At 41.2% G+C, this 15,657-nt stretch overlaps 2 protein-coding genes and 1 non-coding gene across 4 annotated transcripts in view; all 3 read left to right on the top strand.

Annotated features, from left to right (window-relative positions):
* Positions 1-15,657, top strand: part of PDE7A (phosphodiesterase 7A) — a 106,013-nt gene that overhangs the window by 56,844 nt on the left and 33,512 nt on the right. For both annotated transcript variants that reach the window (XM_027561080.1, XM_027561081.1), the window contains exons 2-3: positions 3,677-3,737; positions 8,012-8,095. In XM_027561080.1, coding sequence (XP_027416881.1) covers positions 3,677-3,737; positions 8,012-8,095 — 145 coding nt within the window. The remainder of the gene's footprint in view (positions 1-3,676; positions 3,738-8,011; positions 8,096-15,657) is intronic.
* On the top strand, positions 9,059-10,562 carry LOC113904030 (cytochrome b-c1 complex subunit Rieske, mitochondrial). Its single transcript, XM_027560656.1, is given in 4 exon segments — positions 9,059-9,100; positions 9,199-9,327; positions 9,525-10,023; positions 10,026-10,562. Coding segments are annotated over 4 exon segments (1,077 nt in total). The 3' UTR covers positions 10,433-10,562.
* Positions 13,540-13,671, top strand: LOC113904547. Its single transcript, XR_003514565.1, has one exon. It is a non-coding gene; the product is annotated as a small nucleolar RNA SNORA72 (small nucleolar RNA).

The following is a 15,657-nucleotide window of genomic DNA, read 5'->3' as shown; positions in this document are numbered from 1 at the left end:
TTTGTAATTATATTTAAAATATTTGCAATACTGGCTGTTTTTATAATAACTTTATTGATGTATAATTCACATACCATCCAATTCACCCATTTAAAGTATACAATTCCCATTTCCATGATTTTCAGTGTTTTCACAGAGTTGTTTAGTCATTACCATGGTTGGCACCCCACTCCAGTACTCTTGCCTGGAAAATCCCATGGACGGAGGAGCCTGGTAGGCTGCAGTCCATGGGGTCGCTAGGAGTTGGACACGACTGAGCGACTTCACTTTCACTTTTCACTTTCATGCATTGGAGAAGGAAATGGCAGCCCACTCCAGTATTCTTGCCTGGAGAATCCCAGGGGTGGGGGAGCCTGGTGGGCTGCCGTCTATGGGGTCGCACAGAGTCGGACACGACTGAAGTGACTTAGTATAGCATAGCATGGTTACTTTGAGAACGTTCTCATCATTGCAGATTGAAGCTCTGTACCCATTAGCATTCACTTCCATTTCCCATCACCGCTCCCAACTCTTGGCAGCCACCAGTCTATTTCTAATTCTGTGGATTTGCCTATTTGGGATATTTCACGTAAATGCAGCCATAGGCTCTGCGGTCCCTCATGACGAGCTCCTTTCACTCGACATTGTTTTCAAGGTTCATCTGTGATGTAGCATGCATCAGAACTTCAGTCATTTCTGCAGCTGAGTAACACCGAATGATATATTGTATGGCTGTACCACAGTTTGTTTATACGTTCATCAGTTGGTGGATATTTGGATTGTTTCCACTCGGGGGCTGTTAGGAATAATGTTGCTTTTTATATCGGTTTATTTTTAAGCTCAAAATGTATTTTTAAATCTGTGCTCTTTCAATGGCACTCCATTTTTTTGGTGTAATAGATGCAGCGTCTTCTCACATTTCTTTGAGTACACTCATTAACTTTTTAAATTCTCTTATGTCTTGCTAGCTTCTGGGCCATTTGGTTTTTCATATTGTTTCATTGATTTCTAGCTAAAGGGTTGGTTCACATGTCTGATGATTCTCATTTTCTTATTCATTCGTGTTTAGTTGAAGAGAATAGTGAGGTCATTGAACCATGTCTCTCTGTCAGTTCTGGCTACCTCTGCAGAAGCTCTGTCCTCAGCTGGGCTTGTATGATCTCTTGACATTAAATTTCCATCTGCCTATCCACTTTGATGGTAATGCTTAATCACATTGTATTTGTCTGTGTCACAGCTATAGATTTCAAGAGCAAATGCCGTATTTTTTTGAATGGAAAATAAAGTTGAACATGTATTTCAGTTCAGTTCAGTCACTCAGTCATGACTGACTCTTTGCCACCCCATGGACTGCAGCTCACCAGGCCTCCCTATCCACTGCCAACTCCTGGAGTCCACCCAAACTCACGTCCATTGAGTCAGTGATGCCATCCAGCCATCTCATCCTCTGTTGTTCCCTTCTCCTCCCGCCTTCAATCTTTCCCAGCATCAGGGTCTTTTGAAATTAGTCAGTTCTTTGCATCTGGTGGCCAGAGTATTGGAGTTTAAGCTTCAGCATCAATCCTTCCAGTGAATATTCAGGACTGATTTCCTTTAGGATGGACTGGTTGGATCTCCTTGCAGTCCAAGGGACCCTCAAGAGTCTTCTCCAACACCACAGTTCAAAAGCATCAATTCTTTAGTGCTCACCTTTCCTTATAGTCCAACTCTCAAACCCATACATGACTACTGGAAAAACCATAGCTTTGACTAGACGGACCTTTGTTGGCAAAGTAATGTCTCTGCTTTTTAGTATGCTGTCTAGGTTGGTCATAACTTCCTTCCAAGGAGCAAGCGTCTTTTAATTTCATGGCTGCAGTCACCATCTGCAGTGATTTTGGAGCCCCCCAAAATAAAGTCAGCCACTGTTTCCACTATCTCCCCATCTATTTGCCGAGAAGTGATGGGACCAGATGTCATTATCTTAGTTTTCTGAATGTTGAGTTTTAAGCCAGCTTTTTCACTTTCCTCTTTCAGTTTCATCAAGAGGCTCTTTAGTTCTTCTCTTTCTGCCATAAGGGTGGTGTCATCTGCATATCTGAGGTTATTGATCTTTCTCCCGGCAGTCTTGATTCCAGCTTGTGCTTCACCCAGCCCAGCGTTTCTCATGATGTACTCTGCATATAAGTTAAATAAGCAGGGTGACAGTATACAGCCTTGATATACTCCTTTCCCTATTTGGGACCAGTCTGTTGTTCCATGTCCAGTTCTAACTGTTGCTTTCTGACCTGCGTACAAATTTCTCAAGAGGCAGGTCAGGTGTTCTGGTATTCCCATCTCTTTCAGAATTTTCCAGAGTTTGTTGTGGTCCACACAGTCAAAGGCATTGGCATAGTCAGTAAAGCAGAAGTAGATGTTTTTCTGGAACTCTCTTGCTTTTTCGATGATCCAGTGGATGTTGGCAATTTGATCTCTGGTTCCTCTGCCTTTTCTAAAACCAGCTGGAACATCTGGAAGTTCATGGTTCACGTACTGTTGAAGCCTGGCTTGGAGAATTTTGAGCATTACTCTACTAGTGTGTGAGATGAGTGCAATTGTGTGGTAGTTTGAGCATTCTTTGGCATTGCCTTTCTTTGAGATTGGAATGAAAATTGACCTTTTCCAGTCCTGTGGCCACTGCTGAGTTTTCCAAATTTGCTGGCATATTGAGTGCAGCACTTTCACGGCATCATCTTTTAGGATTTGAAATAGCTCAACTGGAATTCCATCACCTCTAAGCTTTGTTCGTAGTGATGCTTCCTAAGGCTCACTTGACTTCGCATTCCAGGAACATGTATTCGGTACCCAACAAATGCAAGTAAGATAGACACTTACACAAAATAAGCATTAAGATAAGCGAATACTTCACTGAGAGATTTTTGAAACATATTACTTGTGAGTATATCTTACTAATGGGCTTCCCTGATAGCTCAGTTGGTAAAGAATCCACCTGCAATGCAGCAGACCCCAGTTTGATTCCTGGATTGGGAAGATCTGCTAGAGAAGGGATAGGCTACCCACTCCAGTATTCTTGGGCTTCGCTTTTGGCTCAGCTGGAAAAGAATCCACCTGCAATGCAGGAGACCTGGTTTCCATCCCTAGGTTGGGAAGATCCCCTGGAGAAGGGAAAAGCTACCCACTCCAGTATCCTGGCCTGGAAAATTCCACGGACTGTATAGTCCATGGGATTGCAAAAAGTCAGACACGACTGAGTGGCTTTCATGTCTTACTTACATGAGAATGAAATCCAATGAATAGATATGCAATAGACACTGTAAACAGTGGGCCAAAATTGGGAACATACCAAAAAGAAAATATATACCTTGAAAAATGAAACTCTTCCTCCACTTTTGGCCTGAACACAGAGGATTGAAACTACCTACCCTGGTTTACCTACATTTGTTAGTCTGCTTGGACTACTCTAACATATGCCACTGAGGGGTGGCTTAAACAACAGAAACTCAAGAGTGGGGAGGCAAGGTCAGAATTTATTGAGACGTTCTGGACGCTGGAAGTCTGAGACAAAGGTGTCAGCAGGACTGGCAAATGCCATATTTAATTTTGTGTATCCCAACTTCTCTTGCACAGTGCATCACAGAAAATAACAAATACATATATGTTGAACTCGATATCACATACTAAATTGTCTGCATTAAAATATGTGTGTTTTTTCTTCTAGAGGCGTGGAGCTATCTCCTATGACAGCTCGGATCAGACTGCACTGTACATTCGTATGCTAGGTAAGAATTCTTTATTTTGCATTTTGTTATCCAGTGGCTAAGTTGTGTCCAACTCTGCGACCCTATGAACTGCAGCATGGCAGGCTTCCCTGTCCTTCACTGTCTCCTGGAGTTTCTCAAATTCATATGCATTGAGTCAGTGACGCTATCCAACCCTCTCATCCTCTGTCGCCCACCCACTTCTCCTGCCTTCAGTCTTTCCCAGCATCAGGGTCTTTTCCAGTGAGTCGGCTCTTTGCATAAGGTGGCCAGAGTATTGGAGCCTCAGGTTCAGCATCAGTCCTTCCAGTAAATATTAATTCAGGATTGATTTCCTTTAGGATTGACTGGTTTGATGTCCTTTCTGTCCAAAGGACTCCCAAGAGTCTTCTCTAGCACCACAAATCAAAAAATCAAGTTTGCACTAGTATAAGTTAATTTTGTTATCTATTGTTATTCAGGACTGAGATATCTTTCATTAGGAAGCTTTTCATCACTGTTGCAGCATAAATGTCTGTAACTTTGAAGTTGAATCTAGAAATCAAAATTAATGTGATATGAAAAAGAGGGGCATCTTAAGAGTTATGGGTAATTAAGAAATCTCTAGCTTTATAACTGAGACTCTGTTACCAGTACACAATTTTAAGATGCATCCTGATGATTCTTCATGAAAAGTCTTAGATTTGCAGAGTTGCTGAGTATTAAACAGATGTCCACGGTAACATGAAAAAAGACGAGACCACGAAAAATACCTGATCTCGAGTCCTGTCACTGGATGTGTTTGTTCTCACTTGGCTGGTGAGAAGGCCATGTGTCTTCTCCTAGTCTCTGTTCTTAAATCTTTAATGTATTACTCAAGTCCAGAGGGTAAATGAATTTGATGTGTGTGTGTGTGTATATAGTTTTCTTTCTCGCTCCCTCTCTTTGCCAGATTTTTTCCCTTCATCCACGCACTCCTTGATACCTTGTACTTTAGTTCATAATATTAAAAATGTACTATTAAGAGTCCAGGGACTTCCCTGGCGGTATAGTGGTTAAGATTCTGTTAAGAATCATCAGGATGCATCTTAAAATTGCCAGTGCAGGGGGGATGTAAGTTCAATCCCTGGTCCAGTAGCTAAAATGCCACATGCTACATGGAGTGGCCAAAATTTTTTCAGTAAATAATCTATTTTAAAAAGAGTCCAATGGGCACCTTTACTCATCTTTTCTTACTGTCTTTTCTGGCTTGACTGTTCTCCTCATGCTCAGAATTCCTTGCTCAATTTCTACAACATTGAGTCATCCTTATTCTTCACCTGCTTCTGGGGTGGCTTTTTTCCCCCCCATTTCACTAATTCCTCCTCCTCCTCATTAGCCCACGTGTTCTCCAATGCCCCGTTTGTGTCATCTTCCCTTTTTTCCCCTCCTTAATTTATCTCATGTATCACATCTGCCTAGTTCCATTCTACTCTAGCACATATTTCCCCCAGGAATGTGAAGCCTTTTCTTCCTTACCATTTCCATCTCTCTGCAGAGATGTCCACATTCTGCTTTTTTTAAAACATAGGTTAGACTCCTGTCTTCTTCACTCTGTAGAACATCTCCACTTGGATGTGCCATGGGCACCTCACATTTAACAGATCTGTTTAAATATTTGTGTTCCCCAAGTCCGTGCATTTGATATTCTTTCACCATCTCGGAAAAAGGAACTTGAATCTTGTATTGTCAGATCAGGAACCTTGGCATCATTCATTTTTTCATTTTAAATTTATTTTTAATTGGAGAATAATTGCTTTACGGTGTTGTGTTGGATTCTGCTGTACAATCCATGATTCAGCCATAAGTGTACATATAACCCCTCCCTCTCAAGCCTCCTCCCAGCCCCACCCCCAGCCCTCCAGGTCGTCACCGAGCCAAGCCGAGATCCCTGTGCTGTGCGGCAGCTTCCCCCCAGCTGTCTGCTTCCCGCAGGGTAGTGTAGATACGTCAGTGCTCCTCTCTGTGTGTTTCACTCTCTCCTCCCGCACTGTGTCCACAAGTCCATTCTCTATGTCTGCATCTCTATTGCTGCCCTGTGACTATGTTATTCAGTACCATTTTTCTAGATTCCATATATATGCGTTAACATTCAGTATTTGTTTTTTTCTTTCTGACATAGTTCACTCTGTATGACAGATTCTAGGTTAATCGGCATCATTCTTGACTTGTTTCTCACTTAGTCTATGTCTACTTCATCAGCAAATCCTCTTGACTGATGCCTTCAGAGTACATCCAGAATTTCGCCACGCCAATGCTGTTATTATCCCAGCCTAAACCACAGTTACTCAGTTTTTTATTGTTAGCTGTCGTCCCATTGTTGTACGTAAGATCTCCAGAACTTACTGTGCATAATCGAAACTTTATTATCCTTGACTAGCATCTTCCCATAATCACTTCTCCGCAGGGCATAGCTGTTGCCTTGATGAATGCACTCATTCCTTAACTGGCCTCCCTGCGTCTACCTGTGTGTCTCTACTTGACTCTCTAGTCTATACAACCAGTAAACCTTTTCAGACCTAAGTTAAATCCATCTCGCTCCTCTGTTCTGAATCTTCCAGTAGTTTTCTACCTTAGAGTAACAGACAAAGCTATTATAATGGCCCATGAAGGTCCAACGTGATCTAGCCCAACTGCTTCTCTGACCCCACTCATCTCACTCCAGCCATGCTGGCCTCTCTGCTTGATTCTGAACATGCCAAGCAAGCTCCCCTCTCAAGGGTATTCATGCTTTCTCTTCCTTACGTCTGGAACCCTCTCTGCCCAGGTGGCCACGAGGCTCACTGCTTCCTTGCCTTTAGGTCCCTGCTCGGATACTCTCTTTTCACTGAGGTCTCTGACCGCATCATGACTAGCTTCCCAATCAGCCACCCTCACCTCCCTCCCTTTTGATTTTTCCTTGCTTTCCTTTCTTCATTTTACTGTTACCGTCTTCCATAGAGTGACATTATTGATGTGCTTTATTATTGGTCTCACTGCATGAAAGGACGCACTTCATGAAGACAGGGACTCTGTGTATTTTGCTCACTGCTGTATTTCCTGATATGCAGCGAGCGCTCAGTAAACATTTGATCCAGAGTGAAGGCATTGCCACATGAGAGAAGTGATTAATCATTATAGGGTAGACTCACAGTGGCTGACAGGCCCCTTGAAATGAAGCATAAGCAGGAAGGCGTTCCAGGCAAGTGGAACTGTAAGCAGGTGTAGGCACTGAAGACTTAAAGGTTATGAACTTGGAGGCTGTGGAAGTGTAATGGGAAAGTTCCTACCTTTGGAGTCCACAGACTTAGGTTTAAATCTTAACTCTGCTTTATACCAGCTTTGTGGCCTGTGCGTGCTCTTTAACATCTAGAAATCTCAGTTACTGGATCTGAAAATGGGGGTTAAGATTCCTGTCTCTTGGGACTTGCCTGCTGGTCCAGTGGCTAAGACTCTGTACCCCCAGTGTAGGGGGTTTGATCCCTGGTCAGGGAATTATTAATAGATCCCACATGCTGCAACTGAGACCTATTGCAGCCAAATAAATAAATATTAAAAAGAAAAAGATTCCTGTCTCTCAGAGTTGGTTGGAGAATTAAATAAAAGGATGTCTTCAAAGCGCAGAAAGAGTACCTGGCACAAGACTGCGGTGGTTATGTTGCTGTGGGTCCAAGAGTCACATGGATACAAGAGTCACATACTGAGCTTATCAGCAACAAAGTTTACAACCGAAGATCTTGACTATATCCATTCTCAGTGAGAAAAGAGGTTGATCAAATTAAACGTCTCAGGCGAAATATTTAATGTTTTAATTTTCTATACCTTTCAAAAAATGTAAGCTGCTCAAGAATAGGTAATATGTTTTCTATTTCTTTATATCCCATATAGCCTATAGTATAGTGCTAGGCAGAGTAGACACTTGGTAAATATTTGCTTCTCACTGTGGCTTTTTTAAGTTTCCTGCTCAGGATTTTTTTAACTCCATGGGAGTAATAAGATATGAGTTTGGATTATCATATACTTGAGTCATCTTTCAGAAGGTGACTCTAAAATAGAGATTATAATTACTGTAGGGGAGGTTAAAAAAAAAAAAGTAAGCTGTTCATCTAGCCTTACAACTCAGTGCTGAAAATTTGTAAACCCCTTCAAATAAATCAGCTCTTAACTACCTACCCCATTTATATTGTTAGTAGGCCATTCCTTATAAGTATGATACCACTGAGACCTCTATTGCGTGTGGGAGCTTCTTCCTGAATAACAGCCGTCTCAACTTTCGTTTTATCCCTGGTTCTGTTTAGGAGATGTACGTGTAAGGAGTCGAGCAGGATTTGAATCAGAAAGACGAGGTTCTCATCCATATATTGATTTTCGTATTTTTCATGGTAAGTGTTGGCAGATACACTATTTCTCTCAGACTTCCAGTAAACTTCAGGTCTTCATAAAATGATGTAATTTTCCAAGAGGGGAGAAAGGAATACAAGAAAAAACATGTTCAAAATGTTTTCAAAACATTAGGTCATGATAAATGACACTTTATTCCTAAATAATGTTCATAAATGTTTAGAGGCAAGTAGAGTTGGAAATTGTAAAAATATGAAAGCTGATAATAGTTTTTCTTCTTTCTAATTTAAATGTGAAATTACTTTGGTACATTCTTTTCTTTTTAAAAGCTGCATTTTCAAAACAGTTTGTTTTTGGAGGAGTTCCACTTTTGGTAACATTGGATAGATCATTTGTAGTAACACTTCAATTAAAAACATTAAGAAAACTGGACAAAATATAAAAGACTATGTATTTGAGTGTGTGAGAGTACCATTGAGGCAGGGATGAGCCTGGCATTTCAGCTGACTTTTCCCCTTAGTGGCATCTGCTGATGCTGGGAAAGTGAGTGAGAAGCTGAGCAGAGCTTTTTGTTGGACACCCGAAGCTAGAAAAACAAAAACAGATGTTTATAGCTCACCGGGGCTGGGGGATTGTCCGTGTAAACTCTCTATGCTTAAGTTAGAAATTCCAAGAGCTGTGTGTTAGAAATAAATCCCAGCCTTAAAGTATCTCAGTCAATGATTAGATTAAGGTGATCTGTGATTTTTTTGAGAATCTTTGCATTTATGTGCATGAGAGATAATGGTCTGTAGTTTTCTTTTTTATATATAATGTCTCTTTAGAGTGAGTTAGGAAGTGTTGCCTCTGCTTCTAGACTCTGAAAGGGATTGTAAAGAATTGGTATAAATTTTTCCTTAAATAATTCACCAGTGAAACCCATCTAGGCCTCGTGTTTTCTGTTTTGGAAGGTTCCTGATTAATGATTCAGATTCTTTAGTATTAATAGATATAAGCCTTTTCAGATGGGCCAATTCTTCCTCTGTGAGTTTTGCCAGAAGTTTACTGTGGGATTAACCTGGTCAGGCTCCTGGAGGTAAATCTCACAAGCTTCATCCTGTACTCAGCCCATGCCTAGATTTCCCTGAAGCTTTTTCTCTCTCAGGGAACCCTCCAGAAGCTCACCAACTGTGTTCAGGTTCCTCTGCCCCAGCACTGGCTCTCAAGGAGGTTTCTGTTTGTGAGTCTCTGCGCCAATAAGTCTCTGTTCGCCTGTCTCTCCAACCTTGGGGCAGTGAGTCGCCTGGTGTCCCCACCTCTTCAGTGGATCCTGGAGGAGTTGTTAACTTTTCAGTCTGTTCAGCTTCTTGTGTGTTGTTAGGACAGAATGGCAAGTTCTCAGCTCCTTCTATGCAGTTCTAGAAACCAGAAATCCTATAATGTTACTTTTTAATGAAACTATAGAGTAAGTATTTTGAATTTCTCTTCTAGTTCCTATCGGTCGCCGCCCGCTCGGGCCCATTTGCGCCCGTCCTATTGGCCACATCCCATGGGGTGGCGGGTGTGCTGTGGCCCCTGGTACAGGCCGAGGTGCCGGCCACCTCGGAGTCGCCTGTGCTGGACTTGAAGCGCTCCATCCTGTGCCGGGAGTCGCTCAGAGGCCAGGCCTCGGGCCGGCCTTTGGTCGCTTCCGTGGGCCTCAATGTCCCTGCTTCTGTTCGTTATTCCCATACAGACATCAAAGTGCTTGACTTCTCTGACTATCGTCGCCCTGAAGTGTTAGATAGTACAAAGTCTTCGAAAGAGAGCAGTGAGGCTCGGAAAGGTTTTTCCTGTTTGATAACTGCAACAGCTACTGTGGGTGTCGCATATGCTGCCAAGAATGTCGTCTCTCAGTTTGTTTCCAGCATGCGTGCTTCTGCCGATGTGTTGGCCATGTCGAAAATTGAAATCAAGTTATCCGATATTCCAGAGGGGAAGAACATGGCTTTCAGTGGAGAGGCAAACCCCTGTTCGTGTGCCATCGAACCAAAAAGGAAATTGACCAGGAAGCTGCAGTTGAAGTGTCCCAGTTGAGGGACCCACAGCATGATTTAGAACGAGTAAAGAAACCTGAGTGGGTTATCTTGATAGGTGTTTGTACGCATCTTGGTTGTGTACCCGTTGCAAATGCAGGAGATTTTGGTGATTATTACTGCCCTTGCCATGGATCACACCATGATGCGTCTGGCAGGATCAGGAAGGGGCCTGCACCTCTCAACCTTGAAGTTCCCTCATATGAGTTCACCAGTGGTGATATGGTGATTGTTGGTTGGAGACCTGGACTCGAGTTACAGGCTTCTTTCAGTCTTCACGTCACCTCAGAAGAGTTACTTGAGAACAAGCCTTCTGTGCTTTGAATTAGTTGAGTTGAAATATTTAAGAATTGCTAATAATGTGTTTGCAAACATGTAAATTGAATTTAATGTTGAATACTTTCAAGCATTCACCTAAAAAAGCCACCATTAAACATTGTTATGCTCATAAAAACATGACGTCCTGAGGTTTTACAGCAAATTATTCAGGATCAAGACTGATTATTGGCTTCCCTGGTGGCTCAGACGGTAAAGAATCCACCTGCCAGTGCAGGAGACACAGATTAGGTCCCTGGGTCAGGAAGATCCCCTGGAGAAGGAACTGACAACCCACTCCAGTATTCTTGCCTGGAGAATTCCATGGACAGAGGAGCCTGGTGGGCTACAGTCCATGTGGTCACAAAGAGTTGGACACAACTTAGGGACTAAACAACAATTAGTTTCACAGCTCTTTAAATTCTTTCAGATTAAAAAAAGGAATCATTCAGACTTATTTCTGTGTAGAGCAAATACAGTATTCAAGAGGCACATATAATACTCTGTGTAAATATCTATAAAAAATCTTTGGAAACAAATATTAGTAAAAAGAATATGAATAGCATAAAAGAATACTCCAAGCTTAGCTGTTTTTTTTGGGAAAGGGAGAGTACTTGTTCTTTGTAACAATACATTAGAACTTGGTAACATTGGTTGCCTCCAGGAGGGTGGCTTGAGGATATGAGAAAGAAAATTTTTGTTGTACACCCTTTTGAATTTTGGTTCATGTGAACATATACCCATTGAAACGTTTAGATAAAATTCTTTGTAAATATTGTAATATTTCAAAAATTGGCTCTGAGTAAGAATATCAGTACAATGGTGAAGTCCACATATTGACCTAAAGAAAAATGCAGTTGCATTGTGAGTCCCTAGGCTACCCCTTGTCTTTAACTAAATTTAGGGAAATGGAGGATTTGAATATTACAATTATTAAAAGATGTTGGAAATCTTAAATAGACATAATGGGGCTTTTTGGTGGGAGAGGAAAGTTAGAAATGGTCACATTGTTGGAAATAATCTTTCATGGAATTAAAATAGGATGTTTATCTTCTAAGTCACTATGAAACCAGGAGCAAAGAATATAAAATCTAAAGACAAAAATATGACCAAAGATATCAGTGATGGCAATAAAGGTAAATGGATGAAATAAATACTCCTTCTCAGAGATAAAGATGCCCAGATTGGGTGAAACATGAAACCTAGTGACAAGAAGTGGTCAGAGGCAATGTGAGGCAGTCCCAGACTTGAGGAGGCTCCTCGGGTGTGGGGACCTGGGCATGCACGCTGACCTCCTGATGTGGCACCTCTGTGGTTTGGCATCTCAGAGGAGTCCACACAGCTTCCGAGGATTGCGGATTCTCTTCCCGACCCCATCGTGACAAATGTCCTAGACTCTGGGCCACAGTTGAAAATTGTCACTGTGAAACTGATCCTGTAGTTATTGCAAAACAGGAGTGTCTCTCTAAGCCAAGATGATCATTTAATTTGGAGGGGTTTTTAAGATGGAGAAAAGTGAGTCATTTTTTCCTGCTGGTATAGTAGGCTCTATTTATTACACCACTCAGAATTCTGAAAAGAAAAAATTTTAATCTGGCGTATTTTGTGAAGTGTGATCTTAAAAAGATTTCTTAGTACATAAGAAACAGTGTTTGGGTTTACCATATCAAGGTGCATTCTCCTCTAGCTATTTAGCCTTTCAGGGAACAATTACAGGCTCCAAGTTAACAAGTGGAACCTCAATAATAATTTTATTACATAGATATCACATAATCTGCCTTAAGTTTCTGTGGTTTGGATTATCCTTTGTCATAAATCATCATTTTTGCTTTCGTGAGGCCTATAAATGGATTTTCACAAAAGGATTTGCCATGAGCGTTATCATGCAGTGAGTTCTGACTTTGAATCTTTCTAAAAGGGTATGCTATGCTATGCTATGCTATGCTAAGTCGCTTCAGTCGTGTCTGACTCTGTGCGACCCCATAGACGGCAGCCCACCAGGCTCCCCCGTCCCTGGGATTCTCCAGGCAAGAACACTGGAGTGGGCTGCCATTTCCTTCTCCAATGCATGAAAGTGAAAGTGAAGTTGCTCAGTCGTGTCCGACTCTTAGCGACCCCATGGATTGCAGCCTAACAGGCTCCTCCGTCCGTGGGATTTTCCAGGCAAGAGTACTGGAGTGGGGTGCCATTGCCTTCTCCGCTAAAAGGGTATAAGGAGGCAGAAGAAGAAAATTAGCTGAACATGGAAATACATCAAATACAGAAGCAGTCTTCAGCCTCACTCTTAAGACAAATTCCTATCAGATGTAGCAAGTTAAGCAAATGAGCCACTGAGGTGCTAGTGATAGAAGCTCACATTATTACAAACTATGCATCAGGAAATTTAAACATGTTTTTTCCTCTTTGATTTCAACACTAGAAATGTGTGCAAAGGGAATAATATTATACACATGTGAATGGAGGTGGGAAGACATTCATGTTGGTCTTATTTATAATAGGAGCATGTATTAATTAGGTTGTGGTGTTACTCACTGAAGTATTTGAGGGTAAACACCAAAATGTTTAAAACCTACACTCAGATATTCAAAATAGAATCAGGTCACATACCACACAATGCACGTGCACACGTGTGCACACACACACACACACACGCACACACACAGTACAAAATGGTAAAGCAGGTGAAATAAAACGTTAACAATGGCAAATCTGAATAAAGAGGTATGTGATACAAAGTATTCCTTGTACTATTTGGCTTTGTAACTTTTTGTGATCTCCAAACAAAAAGCTTTAAAAGTATGGTAATTAAATTATGCATTTATTAAGAATCAGGGGTTTATACTCAGAGTACAAATTTATTAACCAATATTAGATCAGATCTGTGGTTGTTTGTAAAGAAGGGAGAGAGTTCAGACTTTGGGAGGACATTTTGAAACTACCCTCTAATCGTGATTACAGAGGGTGGAGGGATTTTTATGACCATGCATCCTCTTTGCTAGAAGTATTTTCCCAAACACCTGGTGTGTTGTAAACCTGCAGTCAGGGTTGGTCTGTTGTAGATTCTGATCTGTTGAAGATCTGTTTGTTGCAGATTCTGCTTTAAAAGTTAAATCTTCCTGCGAATATTCTCGCTGTTCTGATTTTGTAATAATCAGGGCAGGCTAAACATTCGCTATATTAAGACCATGCATGTGTCCCCAGACCTAGTTCTCTGCCTAGGTCTGGCTTTATAAATGCTGGTGATAAACCAAGTCTGATTTACATGACACGTCTTGTGTGGGAAATGTCTGTGACTCTAGGTGTCTGACCAACCTTGAGAAATGGTAGCACAGCTAGTGTGATAACTTTTGAAGATAACCATTGCTAGTTTGATGATTACCAGTTGCCACTAAATAAGTTGTAAAAATTATTGTGTTTTATTTTTTAGGTGATTCTGATATTATTAGAAGCATGCCAGAACAGACTGGTGAAAAGTAAATCATGTACAATTTTTCTTTAATAAAACTGGCCAGAGCTTGTTTTTAAAAAAAAAAAAAAGTTAAATCTTCCCTCAACTAATGGATGTATCCTACAGAAGCTTTCACTCTTAACTAGGTTTTGTTGTTGTTCAGGGGGTTTTGTTTGGTTGTTTGTGTCTTGGTCTCTAATGCTTTAAGTAGACGGTTCATGCTAGCTTCTTGGTGAACTTATCAGGTGTTATTATCTTGGTTCTGTGGGACAAGAAAACAAAAAATTTTCCCAGGAATCATCGCTCAGTAAAGAAATTTTATGAAGCTTTCTTTTACCTCTGTTTGTGTTCTTATTGCTTACCTTACAGTGCAAAAGATAATGTGTATCATACGTATTTGCATAGTTTGAGAAAGGAATTTTTCATGTAAAGAAGTCATTGTTGACATTATTTTAGGATGCTCAGAAATGTTCCTTGGGGTACTGTTGTGTACTAATATTTTCTTCTCTGGATGTTGGTGATATAGCCACCAAGTCGTGTCTGACTCTTAAGACCCTATGGACTGTAGCCGCCAGGCTCCTCTGTCCATGGCAAGAATACTGGAGTGGGTTACCATCTCCTTCTCTAGGGAATCTTCCTGACCCAGGAATCAAGCCCAGGTCTCCAGCATTACAGGCAGATTCTTTACCAGCTGAGCTACAAGGAAAGCCCTCCATTTTTGCAGTTTAGACAGAACTTACATATCAGTGGGAATTATATGATGGGTTGTGTTTATCAAGAAATTTGGAAGATCTTAACTTATTAAAGATACTGCTGAAATTTTCAGATGCTCACATTAGTCAGAAATTTTTATTCAGCCCAAAAAGAGATGTAAGATTGCTTACTGATTGAGAGCAGTTTCTGGTGATGCTATTTAAAAGTGTCATAACAACCCATGAGTATTCACAGTATGCTAACCACTAATTACTTGTTTAGATAGCAAAGAGCTAACATTGGTGCTTCTTACTTAACCTCTTTGTCCCTTGTCTGTCCCCCAAAGCTATACATGGAATCCTGTAATGATGTTGAAATCTGTAGGATTATTAGCAGATAAAGCAGTTGACTCTTGTAATCGTGTGATCATTTTATAACATACACCTTTTTTTAAAAGGCTTGGTGCACTTTCTCAATAGGCAGTTGATTAGTTTCTGGCAAACATTTCAACTTGGGTGTTAGCATTGACACTTCTTTGACAGCTACTGAAAAACTTCAACATTCATCCCATTCTTACAGGATCCCCAACCTTCAGACCTGCTCTGTCTAGGAATTACTTCCACTTAGGTCCAGACTTCTGGTCGTCTGGCATTTATAAACTGATTCTTGATGTCCCTCATGCAACTAATTTGTAAACTGTGTAGTCTCCTTACCTTATGGTTGTGAAGACTGACGGTTTTGAAGCACCTGATAATAATGAGCAATATGTGCAATAAGAAAAATTGGGAGGAAGAAGTAATGGGGGGGAGAAAAGAAGGCTGAGGAGAGAGAAAGTGATTGATTAGAGAGAGCAAGAGAGTGGCAAAGATGTTAGGCTGGTGGCTGAGTGGTGTGAACTGAAAAGGGCCCCGGAGCTGGGTCTCCCTAATGCAACTTCTTTGCTCCTGAGCATCACAGCGCCTCACCAGGCTTTCAAGGAGCCTCCCTCCTGTCAGTTTCCTTCTTTTCAGTAAGTTGGCTTTAGTGACCAGCTTTCTGTAGGCTGGATTAAGAGCCCCAAATATTCCTACAAATATTTTTCTGTGTCCAATTG

Source organism: Bos indicus x Bos taurus, chromosome 14, assembly GCF_003369695.1.
Source record: "Bos indicus x Bos taurus breed Angus x Brahman F1 hybrid chromosome 14, Bos_hybrid_MaternalHap_v2.0, whole genome shotgun sequence".
Taxonomy (NCBI): Eukaryota; Metazoa; Chordata; class Mammalia; order Artiodactyla; family Bovidae; genus Bos; species Bos indicus x Bos taurus.
Note: the sequence above shows the minus strand (reverse complement) of the source record. Positions and strands in the feature narration are given on the sequence as shown.